Source organism: Artemia sp. Qi Xiang Cuo, chromosome 11 (assembly GCF_049724085.1).
Source record: "Artemia sp. Qi Xiang Cuo chromosome 11, ASM4972408v1, whole genome shotgun sequence".
Lineage (NCBI taxonomy): Eukaryota > Metazoa > Arthropoda > Branchiopoda > Anostraca > Artemiidae > Artemia > Artemia sp. Qi Xiang Cuo.
In genome coordinates this window covers 432,687-454,746 of record NC_142804.1, presented here as the reverse complement: position 1 = coordinate 454,746, position 22,060 = coordinate 432,687, and the positions used below count along the sequence as shown (strand labels likewise).

General features: G+C 36.1%; 1 protein-coding gene across 1 annotated transcript in view; it reads right to left on the bottom strand.

The window, feature by feature from the left end:
• LOC148946507 (uncharacterized) overlaps positions 1-22,060 on the bottom strand; it is a 304,047-nt gene that overhangs the window by 105,366 nt on the left and 176,621 nt on the right. Inside the window, exon 7 of the mRNA XM_089097124.1 lies at positions 7,497-7,760. Within this exon, the coding sequence (XP_088953250.1) occupies positions 7,497-7,760 (264 nt within the window). The remainder of the gene's footprint in view (positions 1-7,496; positions 7,761-22,060) is intronic.

Here is a 22,060-nt window from a genome sequence, read left to right as displayed (position 1 = left end):
CGCCAGACCTTTGCAATCATTTTACCATTTGGCCACTTTTGGAGGTTGCTGCACACTGAATTACCAAAATCAGCCGATTTTTAAAGGTGATTTTTAAAAAATTCAATCTCGGCAGATTTTGGCATAAAAAAGGGTGCTTTGCCATATTTTCTCTTTTAAGGCTCCGCTTTCTTAAACCATGCTACCCCTAACACTTACCCTAGACCGAGGAGCAATTAAACGTTGGTGAAAAAAAAAAGAAAAAAATTAATTAATACTTTTTAAGCAGGTTTTTTCCAATAAGTTTAGACAATTTGAGCTTTTTGTAACTCCTGGCTTTTCACAGGGATTTCCCTCCTTTATCCCCGCGCGTTAGGCTACAAGTTTTATACCGGCTTCTAAATATTTTTTATTCCAATCCAGCGGATCGTGTGCTTGAACAGTCGTTCTTAAAGAGTTCGGACACAAGGTCAGACTTTAGTGCAAAAAGCGGAGCGTTGAGGAGGAGCAGCCCCCCCCCTCATATACGGAATAATTTCTGTTCGTTTTAAGTGTAGTTTCAAGTCTTATTGTCACAATGACAAAACATTTAAAAAATTTGAGTTCGTTTTTAATAGCGTACGCAGAGCTACCCTATATGTCAGGAGGGTTAACATCCCCTCAAACCCGGCTCTTCAAACCAAAATTCAACTTTTACACATCAATGCTTTGGGATTCACGTTTATTGAATATAAATTTAAAAAAAAACGAAGTTTTCCCCAGGAAAGTGAAGAGCGAAGTTGAAACTTAAAACGCACAAAAATTATTACTTCACAGCCTATCTAACATAGATCAATAAAAATAATATATAAAATCAATTGGTGATACTTCCCTATGTTTGTAGGATTACAGAAATCTAGCGCTCTAATGAAAACACAAAACAATATAAGATTCTTGGTGCGGTAAAAATTATCCTTTTAAGGACACTTTTAACTTAATAAAAGTAAAACATTCTTAGATTGTTGATTTATTTATTTGTTTAATTTGGCATCACTTCTGCACAATGAGCTTAGTTCAATGATTGACTGTTGTTTGGGATCTGAAAAGGACATTTCATGATTATTTTGTAGACAAGTTCAAAGTGAAGGCATCTTATTAGTATTAGGACTACAAATTCGCTTTATAATTTGTATCATAGGCAGTAAAGAACCTGCCTAAGTAAAGAACGATGTGGGCACAATGTATTATTTATTTTTCTTCTTTCTCCATACCCGGGCACTTCCTATCAAAGAAGTTGCCGTAGAGACTTCGAAAATGGCTCATTCGATTGAAAATTGGAGTGGCTAGTGCCCTTTTTAATAGTCGAAAGTGATTGGAGGGCAAGTAGCCCCCCCCACGCCCATCATTCATCTAAACACATCCAATCAAAATTTTGATATAGCTATTTCGTTCAGCGTAGTTGATTTCCAGATAGAAATTATCTTTTTGAGGAGGACACTCCCCCAAAACCCTCGGAACAAGGGTTTTAAGTTATGCCCTGGGGGCATATAAGGATTTTATAGAAGGCGTTGTTGTAGAAACCTCAAAAAAGGCTCATTCGATTGGAAATTCAAGTGGCTAGTGCCCTTTTTAAAAGTTAAAAGTGATTGGAAGGCAACTAGCCCCCCCCCCCCACGCACATCATTTCCCCAAACACATCCAATCAAAATTTTGAGATATTCATTTTGTTCACCGTTGTTGATTTACATATAGAAAATATTTTTTTGAGGAGGACACTCCCCCACAACCCTCAGGGCAAGGGTTTTAAGTTATGCCCGGGGGGCATATAAGGTTTTTATAGAAGGCTTTGTCGTAGAAACTTCAAAAAAGGCTAATTCGATTGGAAATTCAAAGGGCTAGTGCCCTTTTTAATAGTCTAAAGTGATTGAAGGGCAACTAGCCCCCCCCCCGCCCCGCATGCCCCCAAACACATCCAATCAAAATTTTGAGATAGCCATTTTGTTCAGCGTAGTTGATTCCAAATAGTATATATTTTTTTGAGGAGGACACTCCCCCACATCCCTCAGGGCAAGGGTTTTAATTTATGCCTTGGGGGCATATAAAAACGATGTTGGCACAATGTATCATTTATTTTTTTTACCTTTATAGCAGGGCATTTCGTATCGAAGAAGTTGTCGTAGAAACTTCGAAAAGGGCTCATTCAATTGGAAATTGGAGTGGGTTGTGCCCTTTTTAATAATGGAAAGTGATTGGAAGGCAACTAGCACCCCCTCCACGCCCACAATTTCCCGAACACATGCAGTCAAAATTTTGAGATAACCATTTCGTTCAGCATAGCTGATTTGCTGATGGAAATGATATTTTTAAGGAGGACACTCTCAAACGGCCCTCTAGGCAAGTGTTGTAACTTATACCCTGGGTGCATATAAGCCTTTTGTAGAAAGTGTTGTCGTAAAAACTAAAAAAAAGGGTCAATCGATTGGAAATTCAAAGGGCCAGTGCCCTTTTTAATAGTTGAAAGTGATTGTAGGGGAACTAACCTCCCCTCTCACTCACACCATTTCCCCTAACACATCCAATCAAAATTTTGAGATAACCATTTTTTTCAACTTAGTTTTGAGTTCTGGAAATTAGGTCTTTAAGGATGACAACCCCCTCACAGTCTTCAGGGCAAGGTTTATAAGTTATACCCGGGGGGCATATAAGGTTTTCATAGAAAAAACAGCCCTCAGGGAAATTATGTCCAGGGGGCATATAAGGTTTTTATAGAACGCGTTGTCGCAGAAACTTCAAAAACCTCAGGACAAGGGTTATAAGTTATGCCCCGGGGGCATATAAAGTTTTTATAGAACGCAATGTCGTAGAAACTTCAAAAAGGGCTTATTCGATTAGAAATTGAAATGGCTAGTGCCCTTTTTAATAGTAGAAAGTAATTGGAAGGCAACTAACACCCCTTCCACGCCAACAATTTCCCCAAACACATCCAATCAAAATTTTAAGATAGCAATTTTGTTCCACGCAGTTAAAGTTCAGGAAATTATATCTTTGGGCAGAAACTTCCCCCACAGTCTTCAGGGCAATGGTTATAAGTTATGCCCTTGGGGCATATAAGTTTTTATTGAAATCTTTGTCGTAAAAACTTGAAAAAGGGCTCATTTGATTGGAAATTCAAAGGTCTCGTTCCATTTTTAATAGTCGAAAGTGATTTGAGGGCAACTAACCCCCCTCTCTCGCCCACCTTTTCCCCAAACACATCCAAAAAATTTTTTTAGATAGCCATTTTGTTCAGTGTTGTGGAATTCCAGATACAAATTATGTTTATGAGGAGGACACTCCCCCACAGCCCTCAGGGCAAGGGTTGTAAGTTATGACCTGGGGGCATTTAATGTTTTAATACAACACGTCGTCGTAGAAACTTCAAAAAGGGCTTATTCGATTGGAAATTGAAATGGCTAGTGCTTAGTCAAAAGTGATTGGAAGGCAACTAACACCCCTTCCACGCCCACCATTTCCCCAAACAAATCCAATCAAAATTTTGAGATAGCTATTTTGTTCCACGCTATTTAAAGTTCTGAAAGTTATACTTTTGAACAAGACATTCCCCCCACAGTCTTCAGGGCACGGGTTATACGTTATGCCCTGGGGGCATCTAAGGTTTTCATTGAAATCTTTGTCGTAGAAACTTGACAATGGGCCAATTCGATTGGAAATTCAAAGGGCTAGTGCCCTTTTTATTCATCGACAGTGATTTGGGAGCAACTAACCCCCCTCTCACGCCCACCTTTTCCCCAAACACATGCAATCAGAATTTTTAGATAGCCATTTTATTCAACGTAGTTGAAACTTTTGGAAATTAGGTCTTTGAGGATGACAACCCATCCCCCCCACAACCCTCAGGGCAAGGGTTGTAAATTAAACCCTGGGACCATGTAAGGGTTTTATAGAAAGCGATGTTGTAACAACATCAAAAAGGGCTCTTCAATTGAAAATTGAAAGGGCTAGTGCCATTTTAATAATCAAAAGTGATTGGAGGGCAACTAACCACCCCTCTCACGCCCACCATTTCCCCAAACACCTCCAATTAAAATTTTGAGCTATTCATTTTGTTCAAGGTAGTCTAAAGTTTTGGAAATTAGGTCTTTTAGGATGATAACCCCATCAGAGCCCTCAGTCCAAGGGTTGTAAGTTATGCCCTGGGGACATACAAGGTTCATATAGAAAGTTGTTGTAGAAATTTCAAAAGGGGCTCATTTGATTGGAAATTGAAATTGCCCATTTTAATAGTCGAAAGTGAGTGGAGAGTAATTAAACCACTTTTCACGCCCCCCCCATTTCCCCAAACACATTAACTCAAAGTGTTGAGATAGCCATTTTGTTCAACGTAGGTGAAAGTTCTGGAAATTAGGTATTTAAAGATGACAAACCCCCAAGAGCCCACAGGGCAAAGGTTGTAAGTTATGCCCTGGGGGCATATAAGGTTTTTAATGATAGAATCGTCGTAAAAACTTCAAAAGGGGCTCATTCAATTGAAAATTGAGAGGGTTAGCGCCCTTTTTAATAGTTCAAGTGATTGGAGGGTAACTAACCCCCCTCTCACGCCCACCATTCCCCAAAACACATCCAATCAAAATTTTCAGATAGCCATTTTGTTCAACGTAGTAGAAAGTTCTGGACCTTAGGTCTTTGAGGATGACAACCCCCCCCCGGCCCTCAGGTCGAGGGTTATAATTTATCCCCAGGGGGCATATAAAGTTTTTATTGAAATCATTGTCGTAAACACTTCAAAAGGGCTCATTTGATTGGAAATTGAAAGGGCAATTGCCTTTTTTAATAGTTGAAAGTAATTGGAGAAAGACTAACGCCCCTCTCACGCCCACCATTTTCCCAGGCACATCCAATCAAAATTTTGAGATAGCCATTTCGTTTAACGTAGTTGAAAGTTCTGGAAATTAGGTCTTAGAGGATGACAAGCACCCTCAAAGCCCTTTGGGTAAGGGCTGTAATTTATGCCCTGGGGGCATATAAGGTTTTTATAGGAAGTGCTCTCGTAGAAACTCAAAAAGGGTTCATTCGATTGGAAATCGAAAGGCCTAGTGCCCTTTTTAATAGTCGAAAGTGATTGGAAGGCTTGAAATTTTTATAGTAAAGATCAATGGATAATGTATTATTTTTTGTTGTTGTTTTTGTTTAGACCAGGGCACTTTGTATCGAAGGAGTTGTCGTTGGAACTTCGAAAAGGGCTCAATCGATTGAAAATAGAAAGGGCTGATGCCCTTTTTAATAGTCGGAAGTGATTGGAGAGAAACAAAACCCCCTCACACGCCCACCCTCCCATTTGACTTTATGTTTAAAAACTTAATGTTGCCATAAGATTAAATAAAAATGCACTGTGTTAATGCTAATTCCCAATAAGGCATCTCAGCAATATCCTAAGAACTACTGAGGGTATTATGTTCAATTTTTCGGGGCTGCTTCTGCTCTTAAAATTTAACCAAATAAAAATAGCGTAAGTGTATCCAAAGTATCAAAGAAAGTAAACAGATTTTTTTGCGAATGGTATCAAGTTTTCCATTTCAGGTTAACTAGAGGAGGTATGAAACTAAATTAAACACTACTATTTCTATCCAGATTTTTAAGAGGGTGTATGTTGCTAAAAATTGTTGAAAATTTTTCTCCAGAATACAAATAGCAGGCCAAACTATAAATTCTTAAAAAAAGAAAAGATTTAAAGTATTATTTTCTTTTTCTCTGAAAAGACTATGTCAATATAAAAAGAACAGAAATCAATTAAAAAAAACTGTTTCCACGAAATAAGTTTTTCAAAGATAAGTAAAGAGCTCCATTAAACAAAAAATGAGCAAAAATAAAATCAAATAATCTACCCAGCGTGAAACTACCACAAATCAGCATCGATAAATAAATGAAACCCATAACGAACAGAACTTACAATAAATAACCGAGTTAAACTACAAACGAGCAGAAATTAATATAAGTGGGGCTCAAAACCCCTATCCCTTCCCAAGGCCAGAACAAAATTTGCATTTTACTGAAAAAAATACAAATGAATGTTCATTGTCGGTTTAATATACATTTACTGATATTTAGTAATCAAAATGTTAATATTATTTGATTTATTAAAGTTATAAAAGTAAAAACATTTATATTTTTTTCAGTAAAGTGCAAATCTAATTAAAAAAATCTTAAAAAAGCAATTTCTTTTTTTTATTATTCTAGTTTTTTTTTGTTAATTACGTTACACAAAGACATAAAAGATTCAGTGATCTCTGTTCCCCAATGTCATCATACATTCAAGTTTTTTCATACTGCCAAGTGGTTTTGTCACATTCAACTCGTTGGTTGTTACAAACGCTAACACCGCTTTCAGGCGTCCAATACGTCACCAATGGCAAATGATCCTAACCCTTGAAACATCATCATGGCACCGTAGCTATCGTATCAAAAACGAGAAAACACCAAATGTTTAACTTTTACAATTTTCAAGCTATATTGCTTTTTCGTATATATTGAAAAGTTTTAGTGCATCCAAAAAATGTCGTTGGTCCGACGAATTAGTTTTCACGCAACATCACAAAATCTAGCAATTTGGCGTAAAATCACATACATATTAGCATGGAAAACCGCTGGTAAACCATTTAACAAAATTATGTTTAAAAAAATGAATCGAATGCCAAATGTTAGACCTTCATGAAAACGAGATAAGAACTTGCTGTTTTATTATACTTGCATACAGGAGCATTGTCGCCAGACAATATACTTGCATACAGGAGCGTCGACACAAAACGTCATATCATCCGTGATGGGGCAAATCTACAACATTTTTATGGGGGGGGGGGGCAGGAAGGGTTTACTTTCAGATATTCAAGGAGCATGGGCTATATAATAATCATTTCTCCCCATTAATGGAGGGGGAGACAACTGTCCACCCCCCTTTCCCCTCCCGAATAACGCCCCTGCATCCGTAGAAAAAACAAATCAAAGTACACGGAATTAAAAGAACAGGAGTTACGCTGTCAAACATGAGGATATCCTCTATTGAGATTAAAAACCAATAAATTAAATAGCACATGCTTAGCCTGATTAAAACTGACATAGGAACTTAACATTTCATTACATGCAGTAAACCTGGGTATAGAAGACATACTGGTCGCAAAAGACAAGATATAAGAACGAGAGGAAAAACCAGCTTTAAGGAACAACATGTTCGGTTGTCAAATACATTGTAATGGATAAGATGCTTCGTGCAATTCGGATGGCTATCGTCCCCAAATTTTATTCTTAAAAAAAAAAGATTTTGGAAATTCCCTGGTAAAAAGTCGCCAAAACTCAATTATCAGTTCTAATCAAATGAAGTCAAACGTGCAGTTACGTAGTGTCAGTAAAATTTCACAATCAGCTCTTCTAAGAGTCTCCCAATAGTGTGAATATCATTTTTTTTAGTGTTTCTGGGTGAATTCAATAAAAAAGGAAAGGGTTAAATACCGCAGGTTTATAATACTTAAAGTAACATGACGACTTACTGTCTCATCATATGTTCATAGAGAAACTTGGGCATAATAGTCAGCGTTACAACGTTACCAGCTGCTTCAATCATCTTGGTAATTTCTTTGTCTTTCAGACCTACAACGTTTTGGCCATTTATTTCCAGCATCCTGTGATCAGTTAAAAGGCCATTACGAGCGGCTGAGGAGTCTTTGACAAGGCTTGATACTGTACCATCTTTGAACTGGAAACCAATGTGGCCTACACTATCCTTGTGAAGGGTTATTGTCCTTTCGAATGGCCTATAAAGTAACAGTTTGATAAACAGTCTTACAGCGAAAATTTAATTTCAATTTTAAAATTTCAATTGCTAAAACATGTTGTCCTATTCAAAACTAAAGATATAGATAATGTTTATTTTTCTTCAAAAAATGAGCTTTGAAAGGTCCTATTTGGTTTACAGACACAATCCAATCTTTTTGGGGGAGGGGGATTTCTAAAATTGTGTCATCAGGATATATATCGTAAAAGCTGGTCAGATATAAACCAAACTTTGTGGAATATCAGAGCTCCCTTGGACCTCCTAAGAGTCTTCTAGTGAGTTTTTATCTACTAGGTGGATCCCAGCTGTTGTAATTCAAAAGGCACCAGGTAAATTTTTCTGTAATACTGATATTTAACCCCACGCCTTCAAGATAAGCAAGCTCTACCGACTGGAAAACCATATTCACTCAATTGTTTGATCCTCAATACGTTCAGATGTTTCTTTCTTCCCAAAATGTTTGACATCCTCTTTTCTCAAAACAGAAAAGGACGTTTTCTCTTCCACAGGAAATAATTAGAGTGACAGTTGATATCATTTTTTTGTCGCATGTTGGATACCTAAAAAAAATTCGTTACAAATTGCGGGGCATGTCACCAATTGCAGATTTTCTGGCTTTCTTTAACATTTTCATCGCGTAATATGGCACCTTTTGAGTTGCCAAAGCCGTTTATGGTGGAAGAGAAAGAAAGATAGGAAGGAGGTTGTTAAAGGTAAGCTAGACCAGTAAATATCAGGATAAAAAAGTTTCAGACAACTAGTTCAAAACTATCAGTCATGATTTTGCATATAATATATTCATAATTTTTTCCCTAGCCACTTACTGTAATTCAATTGAGATTTAAACGTCAGTTTCAAGACTATTTTCAAAACAAACCTAAGAATCAGAATAACGAAATAAAAAAGTATACAGATAACGTTTTGATTCTCTACTAAATTTATGCAAATTTCAGACACGCCTTTTAGTTTTGGGCATGACGACAATCCCCCCCCCCCAAGAAAAGTATTTTAAATGTATGACCAACTTTGAATCATACATAGGTTCGTCATAGAACTTGAAAACAAACAGACGCTAAAAAAGAATAACTTCAAACCAAGTACACAGAAGGAAAGAGAGAGAAAACAGTTTCTTAATTCCTGGCAATGTGACTCTATTTTCTTTGCTAAACCAATAAAGTTACTTCTTCCTTTTGGCATTTCCTCTCCAACCGTGCTAGACTCAAATAATAACATCAACTTGAATAGCCAACTTGGGAGAGATAGAGCGAGAGCTCACTCTTAATAGACTATACAAGCAAAAACAAAAATAAAGTCAAAAGCGATATATTAGCAATCAGACGCTGATTGGTGAATCTATATTTGGAAGAAGAAATTACCGAACAACATAGAAAGAGAAAATCTCGATCTATCTCCCCAAGTGATAAAAATAACCTTAGTTTCTCGAGGCAGAAACACGGTAAATAATCACATCTTAGACACGACCACATTCGGGACACAAGAGCGGATAAAAAATGGGTTTTAAGGCAGCATTTGTACAAATGAAACGATCGCATTTTGGATGTTTTATGATTTACTGGCTATACAACATTATAGGGTTTCATCTTCTTTTTTTTCCAAATTCAGGCAAGGACCGAAAATCTTAGACTCGAAAAAATATGAGTAGAAAAAATTATGTGAACGTTTTCTTCACGTGGTCTCAGATTCGTTATCAAACAGTTCATGGTAACGAACTGTAAGTAAAGAGCAACCCGACTCAATAGGAACCGAAACTCTAAAAAACGGAATTTTGATACCAGTAGATACATAAAAAGAATCATATTTTTATGCTTAATTTAAATATATAAGTTTCATCAATTATAGTCTTACCCATCAAAAGTTACGAGCCAGAAAAAAATTGCCTTATTTTCGAAAAAAAAGGGTAAACACCCACTAAAAGTGATACAATCATAATGAAAATCAAACCATCAGATTCAGCGTAATAGAAAAACCCTACTGTAGATGTTTCAAGATCCTATCTGCAAAAATGTGGAATATTGTATTTTTTGCCTGAAGAAAGATCACGGATGCGTGTTTATTTTTATTTTTTTCCAGGGATGGTCGTATCGACCCAGTGGTCCTAGGATATCGCAGGAGGGCTCTTTCGAACGGAAATTAAAAGTTCTAGTGCCCTTTTTAAGTGACCGAAAAAATTGGAAGGCAACTTGGCCCCCATCCCATGCTCATTTTTTTCCCGAATTCATCCGATGAAAATTTTGAGATAGCCATTTGTTCAGCTTAGTCGAAAATACTAATAAATATGTCTTTGAGGATGACTTAATCCCCCACAGTCCCCGAAGGAAGGGCTGTAAGTTATGAACTTTGCCCATTGTTTACACATAGTATTGGTTATTGAGAAGTATACAGACATTTCCAGAAGAATTTTTTCTGGTGGGGGGGGGGGGAGTCTGCGGAAACGGTTACGTGGGAGGATCTTTCCATGGAGAATGTTTCCTTGGGAGAAGGGACATTTCTATGAAGAGGGCGCCGGATTTCCCAGCATTATTTAAAAAAAACGATCAGAAATTAATTTAAAAAACAAGTTTCTTCAACTGAAAGCAAGGAGCAACATTAAAACTAAAAACGAACCGAACTTATTACGTATATGAGGGGCTTCACCCCCTAGTCAATACCTCGCTCTTTACACTAAATTTTTTTTTAGTACTTTCAAAAGAGCTATCTATTTTAATTAAACGGCCTTTGTGATTCAGGGGTTTGTGATTCGAACAAAATTCGAACTTTAGCGTAGAGAGCGAGGTATTGAATATGGGACGAACCCCCTCACATACGTAATAATTTCTCTTCGTTTTAAATTTTAATGCTGCTCCTTACTTTCAGTTTAAAACGATTTTCTTTATTTCACAATAACCAAATTAAGCATTGTTTTTATCAGTTTGAATAAGCAGAATGCAACATAATGTCCTATTTTTTGCTCGCTACTGCTGCTACAAACCACTCACTGCAGCACCAAGCCCCCTGAGTTTAACACAGCTAAGCACGCTCCTCCTCCATCCCAATCTATTCAAAGCCACCACTCTTTACAGACTCATAAGAAGTTCCCATTCCTCTTTAATCTCTCCTTACGATATACTCCCACCCCATTCGGTTATGAACTGCTTCTCGTTTGGCCTAGACGGTTGGCCGACAATCACACTTTTTGGCAATCTGTCATTCTTCATCCGGAGAAAATGTCTTAGCCATCTCATCCTTTCTCTCATTATTAAATATAAAAAAAAAAACAAGTTTTTTAAACTGAAAGTAAGGAGCGACATTAAAACTTAAAACAAACAGAAATTATTCCGTATATGAAAGGGGCTGTCCCCTCCTCAACGCCTCGCTCTTTACGCTAAAGTGTTTTATTGTTTTAAAAAATAGAGTTGTGAGAAAGAGTCAAACTTAAGCGTAAAGAGCGAGGCGTTGAGGAGGGGACAGCCCCTTTCATATACGGAATAATTTCTGTTCGTTTTAAGTTTTAATGTCGCTCCTTACTTTCAGTTTAAAAAACTTGTTTTTTTTTATTTAATTTCTGATCGTTTTTTAGTTAATGCAGCTTTTTTTTTGCTCACCGTCATTGAATAAGTAAACAAAATTTGCATACAAATTTTACTCTTCTTTTTCTAAATGGCTGTCTCTAAATTTGGTTCTGACGTAATTTACAAATTAACTTACGTAACGAACTTCTATATTCGTATATTTTTCTTCTGGCAAAAAATACGTTGCAGATATAGTTGTCAGATTTTTGCAGATATGAGCTTAAAACCTATGTAATAGGGTTTTCTGATACGCTGAATCTGACGGTGGGATTTTCATTAAAATTCTTTCACTTGTAGGGGATGTTTCCTTCCTTTTTAAAAAATCAGGTAAATTTTCTAAGGCTCGTAGCCTTTGATTATTAATACTAAACTTAATAAAATTTATATATTTAGAATCAGCATTATAAGCCCATTCTTTTGATACATTTATTGACATCAAAATTCCGTTTTTAAAAGTTTCGATTAATATTGAGCCGATTCGCTTGTTTTTTTTTATTACGTGTATGTTATTACGTATATGAGGGGGTTCTCCCCATAGTCAAAAAAAAGCTCTTTACCTTAAAAATTTAAAAAAAATATTAATAACAAAAACCATAAAAACAAAAGCCGTTTAATTATAATATATAGATATTTTTAAAGAACTAAAAAAACTGTAGCGTAAAGAGTGAGGTATTGACTTGGGGGAGAACCCCCTCATATACGTAATAATTTCTGTTCGTTTTAAGTTCTAATGTTGCTTCTTGCTTTCAGTTGAAAAAACTTTTTTTTTAAAATTTAATTTCTGATCATTTTTTAAATAATGCTTGGAAATCCGGCGCACCCTTCATAGAAATGTCCCTTACCCCAAAGAAACATCCTCCACGGAAAGATTCTCCCGAGTAACCCCCGCCTCCAGCCCCACCCCCCTCACCAGAAAAAAATCCTTCCTGAAAATGTCTGTATACTTCCCAATAACCCATACAATATGTAAGCAATGGGCAAAGTTCATATCTTGCAGCCCTTTCCCTGGGAACTGTGGGGGATTAAGTCATCCTAAAAGACATATTTATTAAATTTTCGACTACGCTGAACAAAATGGCTATCTCAAAATTTTAATTGGGCGACTTTGAGAAAAAAATGAGCGCGGGAGGGGGCCTAGTTGCTCTCCATTTTTTGGAGGGCACGCATCGTGATCTTTCTTCGAGCAAAAAAAAATGCAAATTTCCACCTTTTTGCAGATAAAAGCGTGAAACTTCTTTAATAGGGTTCTCTGATAAGCTGAATGTGATGGTGTAATTTTCGTTAAATTTAATTAAAAAAGCAACATTCCACATTTTTGCAGATAGGAGTTTGAAGCTTCTTTAATAATGTTCGTTGATAAGCTGAATCTGATGGTGTGAATTTCGTTAAAGTTAATTAAGAAAAATTTGCAATTAAACAAAATTTTGTTGTTTAAAAAAATTGTGCTTTGAGAAAGTCTAACTTTAGCGTAAAGAGAAAAACATTGAGGAGGGGCCAGCCCCTTTCATATGCAGAATTATCTCTATTCGTTTTAAGTTTTAACGTCATTACTTATTTTCAATTAAAAAACACTTGTTTTTTTTAATTTCATTTGTGAATGTTTTTTAATTAATGCAGGTTTTGATTTTAGCTCACCGTGCATGAATAATTAAAACAAAATTTGCATATTAATTTTACTTTTATTTGGTTAAATGGCTTTCACGAAAGTTGTTTAATTTTATTTACGAACGTTTTTATTAGTAATAAATATACGTAACTTACGAATTAACTTACGTAACGAGCTTCTATATTCATATATTTTTAATACGTATATTAGCGGTTCGCCCCCTAGTCAATGCTTCGCTCTTTACGCTAGAGTTCGAATTTTTTTCCTATTCTTTAAAAATGACCCTTTAATCATAAAGGCCGTTAATTAGAATAAATAGCTCTTATGAAAGTACTAAACAATCTTTGGCATAAGGAGCGAGGCATTGACTAGAAGGTGAACCCAATCATATAGCTAATATTTTTTGTTCGTTTTAAGTTTTGATGTTGCTCCTTACTTTCAGTTGAAAAACTTGTTTTTTTATATTTAATTTCTGATTTTTTTTTTTAAATAATGATGGGAAATCCGACGCCACCTTCATAGCAAAATCCCTTCCCCCATGAAAACTTCCTGCATGAGAAGATCCTCCCATATAACCCCCGACCCACCCCAATCCGAAAACGTCTGTATACTTCCCAATAACCAATACTATATGTTAACATTGGGTAAAGTTCATAACTTTCAGCCCTCCCCCTGGGGGCTTCGAGGGATTAAGTCATTCTAAAAGACATAGTTATAATATTTTCGACCATGCTGAACAAAATGGCTGTCTCAAAATTTGGATCGGGTGACTTTGGGAAAAAAATGAGCGTGGGAGGGGGCCTAGTTGCCCGCCATTTTTTTTTGTCACTTAAAAAAGGCACTAGAACTTTTAATTTCCGTTCCAATAAGCCCTCCCATGATATTCTAGGACCACTGGGTCGTTACGATCACCCCTGAAAAAAAAAAAAAAAAAAAAAAAAAAAAAAAAACAACAAAAAAAAAAAGCAAACAGTGTCTTTATTCTGGCAAAAAATGAAAAATTACAAATTTTTTTAGATAGGAGCTTGAAACCTCAACAGTAGGGTTCTCTGATACGCTGAATATGATGGTGTGATTTTCATTAAGGTCCAATAATTTTTAGGGGGTCTTTCCCCCTTTTTTCGAAAATCAGCCAAATTTTCTCAGGCGCGTAACTTTTTATAGGTAAGACTAAACTTGATGAAACATAAACTTATAACTCGTACTTGAAATCAGAACTACAATCTGATTCTTTTTATGTATCTATTAGTATCAAAATTCCGTTTTTTAGAGTTTCGGTTACCATTGAGCCGGGTCGCTTCTTACCTACAGTTCGTTACCACGAACTGTTTGATTTAGTCCTAGAAGGCAGGATTGAACCACATTTTTTCGTACAGATTACTATTTGAGATACGATCAGTCAGTCGGGTACTTATAACAATCTGTAGGCAATTACTCTGGAAAACATCTAGCAACTCTTCTGTTTTTTGGAGTGCCCACGATTCAGAACCATACATGACCACTGTCATCACTGTAGCTTCCAATATTCTAATCACGGTCCGCAGATTTATCTTCCTATTCTTCCAAACCTTTTCCAATCGTGAAAAAAGGATTAAGTCATCCTCAAAGACATAATTATTAGATTTTTCGACTATACTGAGCAAAATGGCTATCTCAAAATTTTGATCGAGTGAACTTGGAAAAATATGAACGTGGGAGGGGGCCTAATTGCCCTCCTATTTTTTGTTCACTTAAAATGGCAATAGAACTTTCAATTTCCGTTCGAATGAGCCCTCTCGCGATATTGTAGGCCTGAAAAAAAAAAAAAAATCAAACGCTCATTCGTGTTCTTTATTGTGAAAAAAAAAAAAATCAACGTTTTTGCAGATATGAACTTGAAACTTCTACATTTCACCTTGATCTCGCAAAATCTCGGAAAGTTATTGATATTGGGTATGGTGAACATATGATAAATAAATTTACGATAAATTTTCCTAATTTAAAAGCTTTAAAAAATGAAAGGTCTCTTTAGTAGCATTTTTTTTTAAAGTTAAAGGTTAGTTTTCTTGTCTAAAAGAAGAATCTAGTATTTTTCTAAGGCACGTTTTTCGCAAAGGGCTGTCGTATTTTATCGTAAATAATTGTATTGAGAGGAGCTACACAAACTTTAGTGGACAACAAGAAGCGGGGGATTTAACAGTCCCCAGAATACATAATACCGAATTTTCCTCAAATTATATATGATGACCATTTTTATAACTTTGTATTTTCATTAAAATCAGAACAACAAAGTAGAGGATTTCATTTAAAATCATTGATTCTTGGATATTTATTCTTAGGACGCGGGGAGTGGGCGGCAAAATATATATAAACAGAAAATTATGGTTTAAAGCAGAAGTACTCAGAATTTAATTAGATGACGTGGTTACAAGGCCCCTTCCCATGGTTATTCTCTGTAAAATAATCAGCGAGTTTTAGCATTTCCTCTCAAACAATGCTAGAGTCAGATAATAACGTCAACTAGACCCCGTGTGCCAAGGCCCCAAGAATTGTTGCAGTCAATAGGAAGCGCAATCAATAGATCTAAGGTTTAGAGCAACATAAGTAACGGTGTTTATTGTACTGAACTAGAACCCTCGAAAGGTACACCCAAATGCTTGGCATAGTAATTCCTAATGAATATAATTTAGAACGAATATCCCTTTCTTATACATATGAATAACAGGAATTTCATTCTTCCCTTCTAGAAGTCCGATACGAAGATCATAACAGTGGCTTTTGTTAAATGAAGTTCACTATCCCAACTTGCCATTGTGCCGATGAAAAGAGATACTGATCAATCAACCCTCTTCCTCCGTTTCTCCCGCCACACAATCTGTCTCAGGAGGGAACCCTAAAAAAGCAGAAGTATGAGCCTAACTGTTACTTCTCACCAAGTTTATCTGAGATCCAACGTCTCTTCTTGCAGGGCGCTTATGACAAGAATTTAGCGACCCCATTTCCTTATTCATAGAGGTTAAATCAGCCCAGACTCGCTGAGATCTATCAGCTTAGTTTTTGCGGAATACACCAATGACTAGAATTTAGGCACAAATTTCAACTTAGTTGCTAACTTTTCCTCCCCCTTTCACCATCTCTTCGCCGAAATTTTTTAGAACTTCCATTTCTTGCCGCTTCCGATCACTATGAGAAAAAAAAAAGACTTCCAAATAGCAATGATGGTCCGTACCTTAGAAACCACAAAAAACTGTCTTAAACAAGACCAATGAAGCATCCATTTTGTGAGAGACATGGCATTAGTTCCCGCTTAATAGACCATGCAAGAAAATATAAAAGTAAATACTAGCGATGGATTTGCATTCAGATTCAGAGTGAGTATTTTACACTTGCAGATTTCGAAAGGGGAGAACACATAGGATATAAGCAATTCTTGAGCTTCTAAGTAGCGTGATTAAGAACGGAGCATGATACGAACCGTGATTAAGAAGTCAAGGAATTTACTTGAAGGGAAGTGAATTTCCAGTGAAAGTGAGTTAAACTGAACAGGGAAATTGAACAATTATCATGCATAAAAACACAAAAAAAATCATGGGCAATTTTGAGGTAAAAACCTTCATAAGAAAGGCAATACATTAACTGTGCAGCAGAGTAACACTATTGCTACAGTACAATTGATGTTTTCGTTATCAGCAGCCCATAGCTAAGAAAAAATACGAATTCAAAAGTTTTTAATGTCTGGATACCGTGAAACAGGGAATAAAAGTACGCGAGAAGTTTTATCTACCAGTGATTTCATAAAAAAGGAAATATTTTTTTTCTTAGCCCACAAGTTTTTTTTCTTGTTCTACATTGCTGCTGGAAAGCAATACTCATGTCCAGGAAAATTAGTAAAGCATACATTTAAAAAAAGGAAAGACGTGGGAAGTTTTACGAGATTATGAAAAGGCGGAATAAAACACCGCATATCATGCAAACGACAGGTATGTTTATGACCATATAAACAGAAGAAGTTCAAGCATTGACAAGTCTTTAGACAAAATACATGTGCTCCAAATCAGGAGGAATAGAGAACTTTTTAAGCCGATAGTACTTGCAGCCATTTTGACTGACAGAAAAGGGTTAGTGTTTCAAGGACTTTAGAAATCTATCAGTTAACAAAACTATACAAAAGGGAGAAGGCAACTTCAGATCTTTATTAAGATACCGGATTGAATCTGACGATACTACTTTGAGGGATCATCTGGAAAAAGCGGGGGCAAATGCAACTTATATTAGTTGACAAACTAAAAACGAGATCATTTCATCGCTCAAGAACATTATTTTGAAGAAAAACTTGTGGGTAAAATGAAAAATACTCGGTGGTTTTCTGCGCTTGTCGATAAAACAACAGACGTGGGTACTGTAGCCAAAATGAGTTTTCGTGTTGGGTTTGTTAAAAATCGAAAAGTTCATGAACAGTTCTTAAAGTTAGTCCCTGTTACTGATATATCAGAAAGAGATTGGGAGGTGTAGGCTAATATGCTAACCTTTAACTGACCTAACTCTTCAACCACAGTTCATGGTAGGTCAAGGATAAGAAAGTGCATTGGAAATGAACGAATATGTTAAGGTGGTTAAAAAACTTATAAGAAAAAGTGTCCTAAAGTCATGTATGTGCATTGCAGCTCACACTGCTTAAACCTTTGTATGTCCGAAGTTTGTTAAGAGTTTACAAAATAAAGGAAAGATGGAATATATAGTTATGGAATAAGATTAGATTTTAATTTAAATATTTCGAACTTTTAATGAAGGGTTTGATTTTAGAGTTTGATTAGAATTATTCGATTATAATATTTAGATTCAGGATTTGTTCAGTATTTTTAAGTTTATGTATTAGGTAAGATTAAAAATTAATTGTATAATTAGAATGTATGGGTTTTATGATTGAATATAGTTTTATGGAATATAAAAATAATATAGGAGTTTGTATGATGTAAAAAAAATAACCAAAAAATCATAGAGTTTAGATTTGAAGTATTTGGGAATTAGATTGTAGGGTCTAGATTTGAGGTCTTAGATTTGAATTAGTGGAGTTTATTTTATGAAAAAAAAATTAAGTAAATTTTTAGGGAATGTAGAAATAGTATAGGATTTTATGAATTTTTAGATTATAGATTTGGTCATTTTTTTAATGACTGTTTGGAATTTATTTTCAATGTTGAGGGGGATACGATTCACCTGGATTGTGAAATATTTGATTCTTAGGATTTTTTTTTAGGATTATTACAGCTACCTAACAACGCAAGGCCCAGCGAGAGTAGAGTGTGTTGAAATGTGATGTATTAAAAAAAATAATGATGTTATATTTTTAATTTTTTCTTTTATTTATGTATATATAGTAAAAAGTGCTTTAAAGTGTTATAAGAAAAGTGGATGTATTTTAAACTACAAAAACGTATATGCATAGTAAGTTTGTATTTTAATGTTATATGTTATAGGCCTAATGAAGGGGAGCAGCCCCTTGCCGCCGTGAGTAGCTAAAATGAGAGTTTTGTAATTGTTGTATGGTAAATTAATGAATGGAGAATCGTACGAATGAAAAAAAGATTTTATGAGAAAGGTAGATAAAATATATTAGGAGAGAAAAAATTAAGTATGCGAGGAATTATAAAAGTGGAAAGGTATGGAACGTCGAGTAAGAGGTAAGATAGATAGGTAGTAAAGTGAAGGAACAATAGAGAAATAGGGACAAATTAGATTACAAATAAGCATGGAGTCTTAGATAAAACAAAAGCAGAATGAAACAGGATTGATTTTTTCTTTTCTTTAAGGAGTACGAAAAGGAAACAATAACCGGTTTGATTCTATCCATTACGTGAAGCATCACCAACCTATTATTAAGAAAACGAAAAAGAAAAGGAAACGCAGAAAGGAGGACAGAATACCGCTGGATAAAAGAAAGAAAAGAAGAAGAACTTAAAATATGCATTGGAAAATGATTTTGTATTTTTTCAATATTATAACTCTATTTTGAAAAAAAAAAAGAGTTTTCAAAACTGCATGGGAACAGTTGAAAGTGTTTGCAATTCTTTTTTCCCTCCAAACAGGCAAGTAGTTCTTACTGCACAAATTGAAAGAAGAGAAAATGACATCAGAAGAAAAAAAACTAACTAAAAGCACCCCACTCGTTGGATTGAGCCTCACGACTATCTGCAATCATTTGCAGAGTTACTTTACCCAATACTTTCAGTTTTAGACCAAAGATCGACAAAGAAGCTGCGATCGAGGCTCAGCTTCTTCAGTGGGATTGAAAATTTAACTTCCTATTGAACCTCTTTGTAATGGACATGGACTATGTGCTTTCCCTGAATTTACCATTAAGTCTACACTTGCAGAGCGAAAATCTAGACCTTTCTGACGCCGTAAAGTCAGCATTAACACCGAAAACGAAGTTAGAAGAGGTCCAAAATGAGACACGTATCACACTTTTACTAATTTTTAAGACATATAGTGACCCGTGGGAAGATTTGGAGATCCCTGTTCTGACTGTCTCAGCTGAGGAATACTACAGAAGGTCACTATTTATTCCTTTCCTCGAAAACTCTATAATGATTTCTTCTCAAATGTTTGAATCGCACCAGAACCTGCTATCACCTTTCCAGTGTCGGTTACGAGCCAGAACAGAAGAAAGTGAGAATCAAGACGCTTCTAGAAGTAAGGAGCAACATTAAGAACTAAAAAAGAACAAAATATTCCATGTATGCGGGGGTCTGCCCCCACCTCATTACCTCCGTTTTCACGCTATAGTTTTTAGTTCTTATCCTAACTAAACGGCCTTTGTGTTTCAGGACTCGTTCTTAAAGAATTGGGACAAAATGCCAAACTTTAGCGTAAATAGCGAGGTATTGAGGAGGGGGCAGCCCCCTAATATACGGCATGATTTCTGTTTGATTAAAGTTTTAATGTTGCTCCATACTTTCAGTTAAAAAACTAGATGGTTTTGCTTGTTTAATTTCTGATTGTTCTTCAAATAATGCCGGGAAATCCACCCTCGCTCCATGGAAAGTTCCTCCAGCGTAAAATTCACCCCCCCCCCTCGGAAAATTCAATCTTGCCTGATAATTACCCTCCCCCCAAAAAAATTTTCTGCGGACAATTCCTACTGAGAAATTCTCTTTCATCTACTTTCATATAAAAAAAGACTTATTTTCATTTAATTTCTAATCGTTTTTAAATCACACTGGAAACACCCCCTCCGTAAAAGCTTTACCTGGAAATTAGCCCCCCTCCCGACAAAAAAACATAAGTTTCTCCCGCGGAAAATTCCTCCATCGAGAATTACCACCACAGAAACTTCCCCATTGGAGAATTTCCGGCGAAAAATCCCCTCCCCCAACAAAAAATTACCCAGACGATTCCAACCCGATTCCAATATGTAAAATTGAGTGGCCAAAGAGAAAGCAAGAAAAATTAAATATTTTCGTACACGAATTCAGGCGAAATCGGCCCGTGAACCCCGGAAAACTTCCCTCATCAAGAAAAATTCTCCCCGTTAGCCCCCACCCCCGTTAAAAAAATGTATGTGTACTTCCCAATAACAAACACTAGATGTAAACAGCAGGTCAATTTCATAACTTATAGCCCTTTCCCCAGGGGCCGTGGGGGAGCTTGCCATCCTCAGACGCATAGTTATTGGATTTTTCAACTATACTGAACAAAATAGCTATCTCCAAATTTTGATCAGATTACTTTGGTGAAAAAGGGGCGTGGTTAGGGGGGCTAGTTGCCCTCCAATCTTTTTGTTTACTTAAAAAGGCCACTAGAACTTTTAATTTCCAGCCGAATTAGCCTTCTCCCCATCCTCACCTTTCTTCACCATCAAACACCTTTGGGGGTGTTCCCGTCCTTTCTCAAAAATCAGACAAGTTTCATAAAGCTTGTAGCCATTAATAGGTAACATTAAAGTTAATGAATTTTATATATTTGGAGTCGGCGTAAAAAGCCCATTTTTTGTATCTATTGTTATAAAAATTCCATTTTTTATTCGATTACTTTTGGACCGAAATGCTCTTTACTTTACCACGAACTTTTTGATAAAGGGCAACGATCTAGCGTTGTCTATAGTAAAGAGCCATAAGGCTTGAATGAATTACTTATTTTTATTTTTCCGAAACCACTTCATATGGAAAGAGTGCCCGTAGAAACTACGAAGGGGGCACATTCGATTACAAAATCAAAATTATAGTATCCTTTCGAGAGCCAAAATTCATCGTAATAAAAAAAGCCCCCCCCCCCCTTCAACTCTCTTTTAACCGCCTCCCCAAGAATTACATCAGATCAAAATTTCAAGACTGTCATTTTGCTCAAAACATTCTAAAGGTCAAATAATCATGCCACCACAGCCCCTTGGACAAGGGCTGTAAGTTATGAAAGTTTTCCATCGGCGCCGATAGGGGGGGAGGGCAAAGGGGGCTCCAGCCTCCCTGGTTAAATGATGATACCTTATATTTTACATTTTTGTTTTGAGATTTGTATTACACAGCAATGGAAGTGCTACTTAGACCAGGTGAGCCCCCCCCCCTTGAATTCCGCTTATGTGCGTCCATGAAGTTATCCGTTGTTTACATATAGGGTTTGTTATTAAGAAAGGGAGCATTTTTTTTATCCTGGGTCTCCAAAAAGTCTTAGGATATTAAGGTTAGACTTTCAGGAAATGTTGAAAAGGAAATTGAATAAAACCAAACGACATCATTTGCATACTAGTAGAGAGGGGGTAACTACTTCTAACTGCACAAGATGACAGCCAATCAGAGGGCTACAATACTAATTATACAAGACCACACCCTCTTTCTAGGTCAATCAAGGAGCTAGAAATACTAACGGGAGTGACGCAACTAATATAAGGAAACAGGATGTTGTCGAAACATACCTGATATCATTAATTTCGGGAATATAATAGGCTAAAACGAAGGAAAAAAGGGGAGAAAATTAGAGAGGAACAGAAAGAGATAGAGAAGGCTTATATGGTAGGGTATAAAAAGCAATTTTGGTCAGGAATAAGGCAGGAGAATGGACAAGGAAAAGGCCAATTACAAATCCCTGAAGCTGATAACTGGCCTAGTTTTCTTGAGAGTATAGATGAAGATT